This window comes from Rhinolophus ferrumequinum, chromosome 16 (assembly GCF_004115265.2).
Source record: "Rhinolophus ferrumequinum isolate MPI-CBG mRhiFer1 chromosome 16, mRhiFer1_v1.p, whole genome shotgun sequence".
NCBI classification, from domain to species: domain Eukaryota; kingdom Metazoa; phylum Chordata; class Mammalia; order Chiroptera; family Rhinolophidae; genus Rhinolophus; species Rhinolophus ferrumequinum.
Genome location: NC_046299.1, coordinates 27,503,464 through 27,520,200, shown reverse-complemented (window position 1 = coordinate 27,520,200; position 16,737 = coordinate 27,503,464). Strand labels below are relative to the sequence as shown.

General features: G+C 38.2%; 2 protein-coding genes across 2 annotated transcripts in view; one reads left to right on the top strand and one right to left on the bottom strand.

Annotated features, from left to right (window-relative positions):
* The window catches only part of LOC117035961 (uncharacterized), a 38,469-nt gene extending 30,134 nt beyond the window's left edge, over window positions 1-8,335 (bottom strand). The window contains exon 1 of the mRNA XM_033130348.1: window positions 8,062-8,335. Within this exon, the coding sequence (XP_032986239.1) occupies window positions 8,062-8,090 (29 nt within the window). The 5' untranslated portion in view covers window positions 8,091-8,335. The remainder of the gene's footprint in view (window positions 1-8,061) is intronic.
* Window positions 8,336-14,802: 6,467 nt separating this feature from the next.
* Window positions 14,803-16,737, top strand: part of CC2D2B (coiled-coil and C2 domain containing 2B) — an 81,624-nt gene continuing 79,689 nt past the window's right edge. The window contains exons 1-2 of the mRNA XM_033129970.1: window positions 14,803-14,863; window positions 16,427-16,503. Coding sequence (XP_032985861.1) covers window positions 14,803-14,863; window positions 16,427-16,503 — 138 coding nt within the window. The remainder of the gene's footprint in view (window positions 14,864-16,426; window positions 16,504-16,737) is intronic.

Sequence of the window (16,737 nt, the reverse complement as noted above, 5' to 3'; positions counted from 1 at the left end):
TTCATATATCCTCAGAATACAACTATACAAAAAGTTGTATTTTTTTTAGAAATCCTGAGAAAGCTGAAAATTAACTCATCAGCTAATGTGGTAATTCATGTAGCTATGCAAGTGAATAATCAGACAGAGGCATCAAATCTTAACTGCACTTTTTAAACTTATTCAAAGCCATTTCAAAAATAGAATTTCATTCTACTTTCTATCCATCTACAATCTAGTTATCAAAGGTTTTGGTTAATACTTCAGTAACTTAACATTTTACACTGAACTGAAATGCCAGACATTTAACTTAATGTAGTATATATTTCATTTATTTCACAAAGGGTTTTAAGCCACTTATAATACAAATAAAAGTAGAAAATCAAGAACATGTAAACAACAAAAACTATAGATCATAAAGGTCAGTTTAGATATTCACCTTTCAGCTTCTAAGAAGCAAAAGCAAAAAGAGAAATCATTTATACATTTTATAATATTTATAAAATATTAAAAAGAATCAGGCAGTATCAAAAAGAAAACATTTTCTGTTCCTAAATCCTAAAAAAAATAAATCATATGACTGTGCACAGTGACATTTAACATGTTTGAGCACGACTCAGTGAAAATAATTCGTCAATGAATTAAGATAATACAGTCCATGTACATAAGTTCTGAGTGGTTCCGCTTGATCCATCAGGAGGAACAGATGGACAGCACAACCCTGAAATGATCTTCTGAAATACTGCTTCTTTTGGTCAAACTTTTGAGAAAAAGTGAAGAAAGGACAATTCTGGATCTTACTCTCTCCCAAGAATCTGATGTGCTGGTATTTTATATTGCTTGTTGGCAATGGGTCCATACAAGTTACAGGCTTTATCTTCAGACCACAGATATAAAGAGCCAAACCCACAGCATTCAGCACCTGCAAATGGTCACTATTTTTCCTTAAATCTAGACAAACAATAAGATTGGTACCTTGCTGAGCAAGTTAAGGAGCTAGAACTGTCTAGATAGAGGACAAACCCACCTGTGTATTGTAAATGCTTAAATAAGTACCAGCGTTCTATCCCAATAAATCTAAACTTCAATTACTTTCTGTCCTGATTGCTATATAATTTTGGGTCAGTTTGCTTTTATTTTTTAAGTAACAAAAAGGAAACACAAAAGGTTTATTGAAAGCTATTGATTTTGGCAATAGACTAAACACAGTTCCTTTCTTATTTTGGAAGGAATATTTCTCTTACATCACCTTCTCCCCCGCCCCGGGGTGTGTGTGTGTGTGTGTGTGTGGTGCACACTTGTTTTATAGAGAAAGAGACAGGGAAGTAGATACTACTAGTTTCTTAGGTTAATATAGTGAAACTTCAATTAAAATGCATTTTCCTGGATTCATTTATAGAGACAGACAGAAACTATAACAGAGGAACCTGCATTTTAAAAAAGCACTCCTGGTAATTCTAATATTGGTGGTCCAAGTTCTGCAAAAAACACTGAAAAAACAAGGTCCATGGACAACTAGCACATGGCCAGGTAGAATAGTCCATTCTAGGCAGAGGGAAGAACAGAAACAAGGTATGAAGGCATTAATGCGTATGACGTGTCTGAGGAACAGGTGCTCAAGTCCCTTAAGCTTACTGGCCCTCATTTTCTGCAGGCAGTATATGAAGAGCTGGACCACACTGTGTCTGAGGTCCTTCCCAAAGTTAATATTTGATCATCATCCAAAATATCCAGGAACTGTGGTTCACTGTTACCTAAAGATACTGTGCTAATTACTACTCATTTATTCACCCAAACTTATTAAGTACTAATGAATGAAAAGATTCAGCATTCGCCTTCACTTGTTTAGTCTGATGGAGAGAGAGAAACAAGTAATTACCACACAGTGCTGTAAGAGAGGATAACTGGGATGGCATCACAAAGAAAGCAATGCCTGAGCAGAAACTTGAAGAGGGCAAGGGGCAGCATTCCATGCAAAGGAATGGAGGCCTGACGCCACATGCTATGCCCAGGATACAGTGAACAGTTTGGAATGGTTTTAGTACAATGTGCATTCTGGAGAGTGGTAGAAAAATGAAGCCTAGGAAGAAAAGACAGGGTTCATATGTCATGCAAGAGCTCGGATTTTATCATATGGAAGAATTGAAGGCAGGGGATCAGGCCTCCATTTTTGGAAGACAGCTCTGGTGATAGTATAAAGAATGAATCAGAAGGGGACAACTTGGAGACAAAAAATCAGTTAGGAGGTTACTGTCAAAATAGGATGGCTGCTGAAGCAGAGCAATGAGGACAAAGGTAGGCTGGAAAGACCAGCTGTTTAGGAGGCAAATTCAAATAACCTGCTGACTGTGTGTGGGATGTTATAAAAAAATGGAACTTTGGAATTGTTCTGAGTTTTGACTTGGGTGAGTGAATAGATACTGGCTTTGTTAAAAAAATAAAGAGAGTAAGTTTTGTGAAGCAAGGTTGGCTTTGAACTCCACGTATTCTGGGTGCTTTGGACACTGGGATGAGGGTTCACACAGTCTGGAGCTTGGGTAGTCTGGCCTAAGGATAGATTTGGGAGTCATTATCCTACAGATGGTAGTTGAAGCTATGAGACTACTCAAGAAAACAATACAAAATCAAAAGAGAGAAAGATCAAAGACAAATCCCTAAAGAGCAACAGCTAAGGGGCAGTCAGAGGAAGAGTTTTTGTTTGTTTTGTTGTTCGCTTTTCTTAAGACAAACTTAAACAATGTTTATATGCCAAAGAGAAGAAAATGACTAAAAAATCATAGGGAAAAAAAAGGATTAGAGCAAGACGCCAGAGGAACTAATACAGAAAATAAAAAAAAAGTTCTAAGAGGTGGGAGAACAACAAAAGAAACTGATGTTAGGGAAACCAAAGAAAAAAAAGTGCCACATTGAAAAGTGTTCTATAGAGCCGAGTGCCTATAGAGCCGAGGTCTAAGAAAATATACTGGGTTTGGCGGTTAGAAAGTCTTAGGTGACATGACAGGTGATAGAAACCAGAACACGGCAGGTGGAGGTGTTAATAGGTATGATGGAGGGGGGTTACTCTTTCTACAAGTTTGGCTGTGAATAAGAGGAAACGAAAGAGAGCGGAAATCAGAATGTAATCCTCGTGGAGGGGTTTTCTTTTTCTTTTTTGTTGGAAAGGGCAGATGAAGCCAGGAGGGAGGGCAAGGGTATATGGAAGATAAATGAAAAAAAAGGTTAAATGATGAAACAAGCCCCAGGGGAGACAGAATCGATGGGATCTAGGACACACATATAATCAGCTGTGAAAAGGTGTAACACCTTTTCACCTGAGACAGGAGAGAAGAACATCGGATGATGAAATTAAGTTGGCATGGCAGTCAGTGTAGTAGTTCATGACTGAAAGTCTATTTGCTCTGAAAAAGCAAAACCAGCTCAAAATACAAGACCAAAAGTGGGATAGAAGGTCTAAGGAGTGATAAAAGAATAGTAGGTGTGGATGAGAAAGGATGGCTGAGCTACATTACAGAGCATGACATACTGTCTTGGCAAATATCTGGTTATGTGATTTTTCACTACTAGAATTGTTACATGTGTTGTGTATATGAGTTGAAAAAGTACATGGCTAAACTGAACTAGAGTAGAGAGTATACTGGACGAAAGTGGGATAAACACAAGGCAAGGAAATTTTAGATACTGGTGTGAGTAAATGAACCAAGAAGTGTGGCTAAACAAGGAAGAAAGTTAATCTAGGTAGAGGTTACTGCTGATGAAACGGTAGTCAAGGGACAGGGTATTCATGAGGTCAGGGATTAAGTATACAAAACTAAGGAAGAGGGAGAGATGAAAGGACAGAAGGATGAGAGGAGAATGCTAGAACTTAGGATATTTAATTTGGAACAGTCTTCGATACTACGGTTCAGCAGTCAGTCAATCAGTCATGGCAGTAAGTTAAGGGAATTTGGGGTGCTGGACCTGTGATGCACAAGACTGCTTTAGTCCCACTGTGATCTTGTAGGAACTGAGTAAAAAAGACTGAGCTGGGTGCTACATTCCTTAACAAATGTGAGGGAGTGGCCAAGAAGCTGGTAAATGACAGTGAAGAGGAGAGGTGAAAGGTGTAAAGGAGCGTTCCTGTTACATTTTACAAGGGTGGAATGGAATGGCCAAGCAATGGCAAGGAAGAGATGGAGAACATCGATGCCACCTATGGTATGGGGGAGGGGGGCATCGCTTTCACTGTGGTGAGCTGCGAGGAAAGCAGTGTATTCAAGGGAGAGCCAGGTTCCAAATACCAGGAATGTTCTGTGAGAAGATGAGGATATAAAGGCGTTTTATTTACACATATGTGGGAGCCCAGAGGAAAAGTTAATGTCTTCGGAAGAAGGCTGATAATGAGACGATCAACAGATGGAGAAAGTGTGAAGATTAGCCTATGGGAAATATCTGGGTGGTTATCAAGTATGATAGAAACTAGAGGCAGGGTGGGATTTACTGATCTCTCGATCTTAAATGAAGCCCTCATAATAGTTTCAGTGCCAAGCTGTCAGAGACGTTGGGACTTTATTTGACTATTGAGGTTAAACATAAATATTAGCTTTTGTAACTATATTATTAAAAAATAAAAACAACTCTAAGAAACTCAGGTAATTAATGAATCTCAGAATAAAAAGATTAATGATGTTTATACTTCTGTCATTAATATGTACATTCAGAAAATAAAACTAAAGATTAAAAACTTATGAGTGACTCATATAGGGTGACTGTAAGTTTCAAAGGAGAACTATAGGGTACCCCTTGAAGCATGAAAGAGTATTGAACATAATCTCTTAAAGATTATTTTAAATCTGTAGATACTATGTTTATAGAATACTGCTTGAATATATAAACTGTTCTGAATATTTACATTAAAGAGTGAGGCCCCAGCTTATATTCACTCAATGTTTGGCAAGAATAATACATGATAATACTGTGTTCCCAATTTCAAGATTGGGGGACTGTTCCCCCTACCCCCATGTGCAGCTACAGCAGCCCTTCCCATGGCAGACCCTCTGGTTTTGTGACAGAAAAGCTCTGAAAAATGAGCAAATGGGTAGAGTAGGAGGAAGACGTAGTAGCATGGGAATGAAGATCCCAACTGTTTTGGATGTGAATATAGTGGAACAAGGGGTAAAAATCTTCAGTGTGGTTACTCTGTCCCAACAAATAGATACCCACTAGGACTCATACATAACAATGAACAGAATTTTACTTGTAAAAGAGACTGGATCCAAAGTGTAACCACCAGGAATTGCTCTTATAAGAAAGGGAAGTTTCTCAAAGATCAAAAATAATACATAGAGCTTAACAAGAGTGTTCCAATGAGATCAAATAAAATGAGAACATATGAGATACATTTCTAAAAACTTGAGAAATCGCTGAGAAAATGAATTATTTCAAAAAATAAAAGCAGACCATCTGACTCCAAATTCAGATGACTGCAGTAATTCAAGTCTGATGCATTCAGACTAAGTTTGTTAAGCAGCAGGATTTAGCAAAGGTCATTTTTCACTCTCGTTACATATTTTTTCTCTTTTACTACCATCATCCCTACCCCTACTCTCCCCCTCAAAAAACTCAGGTCAAAATATTCCATAATTTAAAAAGGCAATTTAAAAGACATTTTAAAAATGCTTTTCTAAATCTATCTCAAGCAGACTATCTCTTGTCATATATATTTCTTCTCTTTCTCAGACAAAACAAAACAAACGCTTTAGGAAGAGTGGTCACTGGGAGGCAAAAATCTCTACCCTCAGATAAAGGAATGTTTAATGGTTTTACAATTCACAAAGCACTTTCGTATTTCACTGTCACATTTCACCATAATCCCAGGTGGGAGGTAGGACAGGGAATATGGTGATCATCCAGGTTGTTCAGATGACAAAACTGCAGCTCACCAAGGCAAGGGTCTCTAGGGACATTTGAGGTGGATTCACGTTGTGAGGCCGACATCATGGAAGGTAACGGTGCGTCTCAACAAAACAGTCCTTCACAGCACTGTCTAGTTGGACTCAGTATGACATTTTCTTCTGGGGACAAAATCATAAATTAAGGTCCTTCCTCCCTCTTATCCTTTACAGCTGAAGTTGCAAATTCAAATGCCAGGCAGTTTGACATACCTAATAAAACATGCCCCAAATAAAGAAAGGATCCAATGGTAAGAGGCAACTAACACTAAGCCTCAGCTGGAGAGGCTAGAGGTACAGGCTTTCTCTTCATAGAGAAGACGGCTGCAAATCCATTATGAGCAACTATTTCCTTGTACGACTGCCATGGACAGAGCTAGTTTTCCTGTCTAATTTTTCAAGAAATCTAATTTTTATGTGAAATCTCCTGACCTTTAAATGACAGCAACTTGAAATAAAAAAAAGAATGAATCAAAACATTTTTGGCACGAGTTTTGGCCCACTAATTGGTGACATCTGCTGGACTGATACTACTTCTCTCTACTTCCCCCCCAAACCACAAAATGTTCTTTAAACTTGAAAATAGGGTTGATTTTTCTTTCCACTCCTCTAAAATACCAAGTATTAGATCTCAAATTCTATACTACCTCCATTTAACCTGTTCATTATTTGGGTCTCTATACTTAACACTTAGGTGTACTTATAATAATACATCTCAGCAGATATGTGCTAAATATATTTTTCAAAACTTACCACTATGATAATAATTGCAGAAGTTAGGTGTACTTAAGGAACACCACCGGTTACATATTTTCACATGCACACATTCTATTAGCCCATAACATTGCTATTTAAGAAAAGTATTTCTGGACGTTTTCATTCTTTCTCCTCTATCATTGTCCCTAAATTCCTATTACCAGAAGAGCCCTAAAAAAATCAAGATGGGAAACCCACCAAGAATTTTACTGAGAATATTAATTGGACAAAAATAACCTTTTAGACAGTCCACCAAAAAAGAGGGTTTATTCAGGGGGAAAAAAACAAGACCCATCACAGCAGAGTGAGAATTCGGAACTTCAGCCGCCACCCCCGAGCCAAAGAGCCGGATCTCCTAAAATGGCTCCCCTATACATCAACACCACTCACCCCACTCAGGAAGTTAGAACCATAAAGTTTAACAGGAAGTAGGGACTAGAGAGTAACAGGAAGCTCAGCTCCAGCCATAGACCTCCCAACTCACTGGTCAATTTCCTTAAAGGGCCAGTTCGCTTTTATCAAGAATGACAATTTGGCCAAAAGACTTCAGGCTTGGACACCGTTAGTGGTATGATACTAGTTACTTCAGATTATAAGGTGAGTAGAACTTCTGAGTTCTATTTCTACTAATGCCATAATTTACCTATATATCATTATCGGAACATCATTTTTGCTGCAGTCTCATCACTTCCACATCTCCCTTTTCCCAAATGTACAAAATTTTAAACAGTTCACAAGTTTGAAGTGCAAAGCACAACGCCTGACACAGAAAACAGTTAACAAACATTTGTCAAATGTTTGAATGAATGAAAGTATCCATAACATTGTCGCGCCGCTTTCCACACTAGCAAGTTTACTAACTTCATCCCCGCCAGAGATTCCCAGAACAATGTTCAAATCACAGAACATTTTATTTAACTCATTGGGATGAGTCATTGGGAAAAGAAAATAAACAAACGTAAGCGGTTTCGTTTATTAAGCAAAGACGACATGACACAAGCGAGCATGCCGTATTTTAAGACTTTGACAGTATTAAATTGGTTACACTAATAGCAAGCTCCGTAAAGAAAAAGACCCCCTTGAATATTTACGCCTCTCTTCGGGATGCCACACGCAAAGCACCTGAACTCAAAGAACCCCTCTCCTCCCTGCAAAGAAGAGGCGGCGGGAAATAGGTAGCAGGTCGCGTGCGTCGCCCCGAGGGTCGCCCCCAGCCCCTCCGCGCCCCGGCCCGCCATGCACGCCCGCCAAAGGCGACGGGGCGCACCTCGACAGCGCGGGCGACCGCTCTTCCACAGGGGGCTCGGAACCATCCTTCCCCGGAAATACCAGCTTATCTGGCAACTCCGGTTGTCGCTACGGACCCACGCCGACCCGAGAGATCACGGACAATACTCACCCATAGGGGATACTATTCTTCTTCACCATGACGAGAGAAGTACGGATGGGGCTCCCAACGACCCAGGCCACACCGCTCTCAGGCCTCTTCCAGAACAGACCCCAGAGCAGCCGTGGCCACTGGGGCACACACCCAGGTGGCGGGTGATCAAATTCGGGGGCTGCTGCCAGGCGTATTAAACGAGGACGAGAGTGACGGACTTCGGCGCTTCAATTTGAGCCACAAACCCAGGTAGCGTCGCCAGACGAACACACGTACTGCACAGATTCCGGAAGGCGCAAGCTCCACGCATGCTCGGGACCCGGCAGGCTGAGGGTCCGCATCGCGCATGCTCCTGGACCGCCTTGACTTCAAGCCCGAGGGAGCTGGCGCGAGGCAGGCGGCAGGCGTGAGGTGCGGACGTCAGGAGCGGTGCGATGCCGTTGGCGAGCTCTCCTAGTCCGCGGCAAGCGCTGCGTCCTGCCTTCGCTGCCCAGATATAACCTAAGTGCACTTTTCATCCAGGTGAATGTCGTACTGCCCGTTAAAGCCCCCGACCCTTCCCTGTCTGTCTCTCCAGGATTTTGTTGGGTTGGAGCCCTGCTTTTTGGAAAAAGCAAGCGGAGTGGTTCAGGTAACCCGCTCAGGCCGCTGGGATGTGTAGTCTTCAGAGCCTGACCGGCCCGTTAGTCACTCCCTTTGGGAATTAATAGGGTAAGGAACCACTCCATTTTACAGCATTCGGGAGCAGTTCTTTATTTGAATGCCTACTGTGTGCTGAGCACCTTGCTAGGATTGGGGGAGGTTAGGTGAGCCCTTGCCCCAGCTCTTGTCCTCACTTTAGGGTAAGCAGAAAGATGAACTTGGAAAATGGGATGTAATGAACAAAAATTGTGAATTCCAAGTGCTATTGGAGGTCATAGAAGAGCCAGAGTCAGGGGGAACAAAAACCTTCCTGGAAGATGTGGGATTTGGAAAATGTAATGCTATAGATTAGGGGGAAGTTGGAAAAAATCAGAGGACGGAAGTGGAAGAAGAGTGATCTGGCTGTAGTCGAAGGTTTATGTTGGAGAGTGATGAGCAGGGCTTAGGTGGGGGAAGTGGACACAAGAGTCTTTTGGCCTCACTTTCAGAAAGGGCCTCCATTTTGAGTTTCTGTCCAGTGGAGACTAAAGTACGGGCACGGAGATACAGCTTGAGGTTTAAGAGACAACAAAACAGGACTTGTGTCGTTTCTAAATATCATGACTGGTGTTGCTCCATGAATTAATACATTCTTATAAATCCTGTAGTTAATTTGTGAATAACAAAATTACATTGCATTGTGTGTGTTAGATGTAAACTTTCAATACTACAGTTGCTGTAACCTGTTTGGGCATTTATTGAATATTTAGGTACCAGAAGTCTCAAGGGAAGTGGACCCAAATCTTTCTTAACCTACAGGAGCAGGTTATGATTATTTGAGACTTATTACTCTGAAGAGCAGTGGATGGTTTAATTTTAATGTCGTTAGTTTTTAACATAGTTTAAATTGACGTATATAAATTCACTGATCGGAACACACTTTGTCAGACCACTTGTTCCTAGGTTTTTATTTTAGAAAATAGGATCACAGTTAACGAAAAGACTAATTTTTAAACTTGTCAGGTAATGGAACACCTAGAAGTCATGATGCTTTTTGTAAAACACTGAAATAATGGTATGTCACAATTGTATATTTTTTTAAAATTCTGCTATCCATTGCCTTAATTTTATCATAATTTTGCGTGAGACTTTTCATTTTTTGGCATAGCATCCCAATTCAATCAAAGAAGTCTGGAAGAGCACGATTTGAGAAACACTGCTATAAGAGAGTTCAGAAAGTTTCATCGTACTATGTGACAATAGATGAACTAAGATAAAGGTAGAATTGGATTTTAGATTGACTTCAGTTATACTAAGGCAAGGAAAGTGGATTAGTACATTTGGAAAGTTTTCTAAAAGCAGCTGAGGGAAAACTAAAGGAAAAACAAATTTCTATTTAGCTCATAATTAACCAAAGAAATATTACTATGTACAAAATATGCACTTTGTGACCGTTCCATACACTAGAGATTTTCTATAATTTTGTTTTGCTAACATTCCTGAAACCAGATGTCATGTGACCAAAATAATCGAGGTGATTGAATATTAAATTTACACACAAAATAAAATTGGCTTTAGGAATTTTCATTTGAGGAATCACTATAGTCATAAAGGCACTGCTGGATTAATTTGCAGAACCCAGAGATTTCTAAATGCTAAGCAAGAGGCAAACATTATACACATAAAATTGCCTTCTGTTTACTATGGATCAGAAAAGGCTGAATGAACTATATGACTTTAATTCTCAGGCTTTCACTATGGACCTCCAGGTCCTCCGATACAAAAATAAAAATAGATAATCCTGAAGTTCCTTACCTTTTAGAACAACTTTAATTGCGAGAATTGTAAATTAGCAATATCCTTGGAAAGAAGATTGGGTTAACTGTTGGATCCAGTTTTCTAACACAGAAAGTTGAATTGCTGTAAGAAGGTAAAAATCTGAGTCATAATTTTTCCTTACTTCCACATGAGATTCTCAATAGAGCAAATGCAATTTTCATCGACATCTTCAATTTTATCTAATATTTTGTATATAATCATTTGTCTTTTATCATTTATGGAATGATAAATGAACCAGATTAGAAACATATCCAGGTATGTAAAAAACATTTGATTTAATAATTCCTTCTACGATAAGGTTTTTATTTGATAATTTATTATAATTTAGTTGTCTATATGATGTGCCACTGCTTATGTTTTCTGTAGCTCAGCAGATAAAATTTGCAGGTGTAGGCATCAGAAAGCCAGGTATTGATTTTAAGTTTCTTTTAGAAGTTCTTGCAGAATGGAAAGTAAATTCAAAATTCTCTTTTCCTGGCATCCTATTCCTGTTGTGTTTAATCTTTGTATGCAGGTAGGAAGAATCTTAAAGGTGTTGATTCTTTTAAACAATCATTAAATCAATCCCTTAAGTGCCTTTTTTCCTGATTAAACAAAGAATTTAGCTGACTTAGACATTATTTTCTTCTGTTCTTCTGTTCTATTCAGTATTTTTAATCGCCTGGGCCTCTCACCTGAACATCTCATAAGTATCCATAAGCAACATCGGAAAACTGAACACATTAACCCCTACCCCAACTACCTTCCTACATTGACAATACTCTAAATGAGGCTACCTCTCAGTTACTCAAGTAAAAACCTGGGAGTTCTTGATTCTCCCCTCACTTTGTGCTACACATTTAATTGCTCACCAAATCCTATGAATTCTACCTCTTTATTTTTTGTAATTCAAGAATGGTTTATTATTAGAAAATAATAGCATTATAAATGGATTATAAAACATGGCTTTTTTACATTTTATTTTTTAATTTAAGTATAGTTGGTATGCAATATTACATTAGTTATATTACTTTTAGGTATACAGTATAGTGATTCAACATTTTTATATCTTACAGTGTGATCCCCTTACTAATTCTAGTAATACATCTTTCTCCACCCTTTATTCCCACTTCCGTGTTCTTGATTCAGATCTCTAGCACCTCTCATTGGGACTATTATAATGGCCTTTTAACCAATCTCCCTGTCTCCCGGGAATATCTCTCCCGGGAATCACATCTTGGGTTGGGATCCCATTTATTTTAATTGAAATTATTCCTAGGAATTTTTTAAAAAATTTATACTGTTATTATGAAAGTGATCCTTTTCTGTTAACATGGGGAAGCTATTAACTTTGACATATATTCTCGTATTCTGCCACTTTCTAATTATGTCTAAGCTTTTTTTACTGAGTATCTTGGGTTTTGTACATATAAAAACCTATCCTGTACAAACAAGGATGATTTTATCTCCTTTCCAATAGTTATACCTCTTCTTTTACATGTCTTATTATATTAACTAGAAAAGAATTTAAATACTAAAGGTGATCGACTACTACATACTAAAGGTGAGAGCATATTTCTTGATTTAGTTTTCAGTTAAATTAAAAAATTTAACATACTTTTTATCTCAAGTATTGTAATAGTTTTCTTTCAGTAATATGATATATCATTTTTGGGGTTTTTAAAATTTTTATTGAATTTATTAGAGTGACGTTGGTTAGTAAAATTACATAGGTTTCAAGTGTACAATTTTATAATATATCGTCTATATAATGCATTGTGTGTTCACCCAGAGTCAGTTCTCCTTCTATCACCATAAATTTAACCCCTTTTACACTCTTCTACCACCCTTCTCTCTTACCCTGTGGTAACCACTAAACTGTAGTCTGTGTCTATGAGTTTTTTGTTTGTTTGTCTTGTTCGTTTGTTGCTTTCAGTTTTATATCCCACATATGAGTGAAATCATATGGTTCTCAACTTTTTCTGTCTGACTTATTTTGCTCAGCATGATAATCTCAAGATCCATCCATGCTTTCACAAGTGGCAGTATTTCATCTTTTCTTACTGATATGTCATTCTTAAGAATATTTCTTATTTATTTAGAAAGTGGAAATGAAAGAACCATCATGAAAAAGAACTCAAAAGAAAAAAGAAGATACTAAAAAAAAAAAAAGTAAGGTATTAATGGAGTTTATAATATAACGATGTTGATTATACTAAATAACCCAATTATAAATGTAGGATAATCCTGAAAAATGTGATATAGTTGGTTCTATATATAAATCATACAGTTCATATGTTAAAAAATGAACAATAAGAGAGCTTAGGGATAAATTGTACTCTTGTTTGGTCTGTCAGTTATGTAATAAAGAGCACTAGAGATGAGTTATGCATTTACTTATTTATTCTTTTACTTAAATATTAATTTATTTTCCTGTTCTCAGCAAGCCAGAAATCCATTCCCTGCTTTGCTCAAAATAAAATGTTTTTCTTTTTTTCAGCCAGTGAGTGAAACATGTAGGACTGATATCTACATGTCTCTTCAAGTAATTCCAATTAAGATTCGGTTTTTATGCCTGCCTTCTAGATGGGGAGGGGAATCCTGGGAATCCTAATAAATCCTGGGAATGCTGGCTGAGATTACTGGGAATTAAAGGGAAACCTCTATCAGTCACTTGCCAGGCTTGGTGTTCCATTACACATTCAAGGGTTACTGTCCCTTAGTCAAGAATAGAATTAGGTTTTGTTTTTGTTTTTTTTATTGGAAGAGGATAACAGGACTTTGATTGGGGAACAGTGTGTACTTCCAGGACTTTTTTCCAAGTCAAGTTGTTGTCCTTTCTATCTTAGTTGTGGAGGGTGCCATTCAGCTTCAAGTTGTTGTCCTTTCAGTCTTAGTTGTGGAGGGCGCAGCTCAGCTCCAGGTCCAGTTGCCATTGCTAGTTGCAGGGGACGCAGTCCACCACCCCTTGCGGGAGTCGAACCAGCAACCTTGTGGTTGAGAGGACACGCTCCAACCAATGAGCCATCCGGGATCTCAGCAGCAGCTCAGCTCAAGGTGCCGTGTTCAATTTTAGCTGCAGGGGGCGGAGCCCACCATCCCTTGTGGGACTTGAGGAATTGAACTGGCAACCTTGTGGTTGAGAGCCCACTGGTCCATGTGGGAATCGAACCGGCATCCTTCGGAGTTAGGAGCACAGAGCTCTAACCGCCTGAGTCACCGGGCCGGCCTAGAATTAGGTATTTTTAATCGTGTTGAGGAAGATACTGAAGGTTTAATAACAGAACATCTTGGTTCCTGTTGACCTTATCCAGTAGTTCTTAAGTGTGGTGTAAGAACCACTGGTGGATTTTGAAATTGCTTCAGACTGGCTCTTTTTGTGATCATAATGTCTTTACTGAGATCATGTCAATACTCCACTTTGGCTTTCAACAAATCCATGTATTTACTGTGATGGGAAAGCTGATGTGTGTGTCCTCTTGTTCTTTCTACTCCAACTGCACCTTACTTTGGTTAGCATGTACAGTTGTTATTTACGGAGTCTTTTATTATATTATTTCTTAAACTTAAAATGAAAAACTCATTGATAATGTTCTAAATGAGGATTTAACATTGGTAGTATGGTTTAATTTTACAATACTGAGGTTTAAAAAACTGTAAAAGCAATACATGGTCATTTTAACATATTGATAATGGTAGGACATTCAATTAGAAATACTAGTAGCTGTACATACGGTTTTTAGGAGAGCAGTCAAGGTTGGAGACAGATTTAGAAAGCCATGAGAATACATGCACTCTCCAAAGCCTTGGAATGTGCCCATATTTAAACTATGAAAAGAAATGTGACCATTGAAGGATACAGGGAATAAGTAACCAGAGAGGTAGAAGGGTAGAGAACAAGGATATAGAAAGTTTTCAGAAAGTAAAGGTGCCCAACCTTATCAGATGCTACAGCGTAATCAGGTCATAGCTAACGCTGATACAGTGTTGAGTTTCAAAGTATTTTCATATGTCTGATCTCATTTGACCCTTCTAAAAGATGCGTGAAGTAGGTAATAAATATATGACCACCAAGAACTGGATTTTATCATTAAAAGATCTTTTTTGGTATTACAGTGAGCAATTTCTTAATTTAACAATCTACCATATATAAACAGCTCATACTAATTGATAAAAAGATGCAATTTAAAAAAAAAACAGGCAAAGGATATGAATTGCCATTTTAAAGGAGATGACTTTCAAAGGGTTGATGAAAATTTGAAAAGATGTTCAATGCCAAGACAAAAAGATGCAATGTTATCCTCCCCCACTTTTTTGCAGATGTCAGAAGAGACAGATAACATTGCAGTTGAAGAAAATGTTGATGAGCATCTCCAGAAAGGTCCTCAATAAGTATACCACAACTCTGATACTGTGGGTTTTTACTTTTAAAAGATGTAAATGACTAATCCTGTCCTAGGGTTTCAGCTGGGAACACAAGTTTATTAAGAGATGAGTTCGAACAGAAACTAAACTTCCTAGATAATACAAGATGAGCATAAGAATGTAATTGTAGTAAAGTTTATATATGTAATAAAACTTGTTTATTAAAATTTTGTTTTCTCTCTCTGCAAACATGGAGAATCCACTAGTGCTTGAGACTGTGTTTTAGATCATAAAGGTACATAGATACAGAACCTGCTTCAGGAAGCTCTAGATCTCAGGGAGAAAAATACATAAGTAATGGTTGAACCCTGGTTCATTCATTATTATTGAGCACCTACTATATGCCACCTGCCATTCTAAGTTCTGGGAATAGAGTATTAAAAAAACCAACTAGTAATTTTTAAATTATACCAAGGAATACTGCGGTTAAAGAATGAAGATTCTTGGAGCAGCTAGATGGCTCAGTTGGTTAGAGCGCAAGCTCTTAACAACAAGGTTACTGGTTCAATTCCCGCATGGAATGGTGGGCTGCGCCCCCTGCAACTAAAGATTGAAAATGGCGACTTGACTTGGAGCTGAGCTACGCCCTCCACAACTAAATTGAAGGACAATGACTTGACTTGGAGCTGACGGCCCTGAAAAACATACTGTTCCCCAACGTACCCCAACTGGAAAAAAAAAAAAAGAGTGAAGAGTCTCATGACCTATCGTGATTTAGCTTTATACTTACCCTTTATTTCCACCATCCCTTATGCAACCTCTAAGTACTCAGAAGCAGGGAGAAGGAAAAGAAAAATGCAAGGCAAAATGACCAAAAGGTCCTCCGTTTTCTACTGTGCCTAGGACTACATAACCTTTGTCTTTCTCAGTCCATCTGGTGGGTCATCTGGTGGATGAGCACAAAAATAACACATGGCCTGGAGTGGATGCAACAGCTGGAGTCTTCTTTATACCCACAGGACTGTTTCATTTCCTCTTAAGAGCTGGCAGAAGTAGAGGTCAGCAAATTTTACAAAACTGACATAAGTAGTTGAAATGGGTACCTAGAGACTTACCTTTTTTCCTTTCAGATTCCTTTCTCTCCAGTTTAATTAAGTTGAAGTAACCTGGCTTTAATATCTGTATGTTCTGTAGAGCAGTCTTAATAGAATATGATTTTCTCCTGGAATTTTTTTCCCAAAAGGAAAAAGATAAAGGTTTATTTTTCTGAGTTTGTGTTTTTGTTTTGTTTTTTTTGCCTGACTATAAAAAAGGACTCTCTCCAATAGCTGAGGATACACAGGGTAGGGAAAAAGTGACAAAAAGAAATGAAATTCAGTCCTGACCATAACCAGATGGAAAAAGGGCAAGGGACACACATTTGTTTTAGGTTCTAAGGTCTTATGGGCCAATGGCCCAGTCTTCATATTGGTCATGATCCTTAAAAATGCATGAATTTAACTATTTAATAAGTTCTTTTGTTGCTATTGATGTTTAACTATAGTGTCACGAACTCTATATTATGTTGTCTTTATGACAGACTTAAATGCAGAAGAAAATCAAAACAGAATAAAAACGTTGAAAGGCAAAGTAAGAGAAAAGCTAAAAAATGCTAAGGTAATGCTTACTTTCTTCTTTCCTGTTTTCAAATTTACTGTTTAAATGCAACATGTATCAAATTAACTTTTCATTGTTACCAAAAAAAAAAAAAAAAAAAGCCAAAATTCAGTCTTAATATAGCTCCTTAAATCTAAAACCTCAAGTTCTTTTCCATGCCTTTTTTCCCCCCAAACCTAAAGCCAAGGAAAATTAAGTGATTTGGTCATGGTAACTATATATGCCATCTCAGGG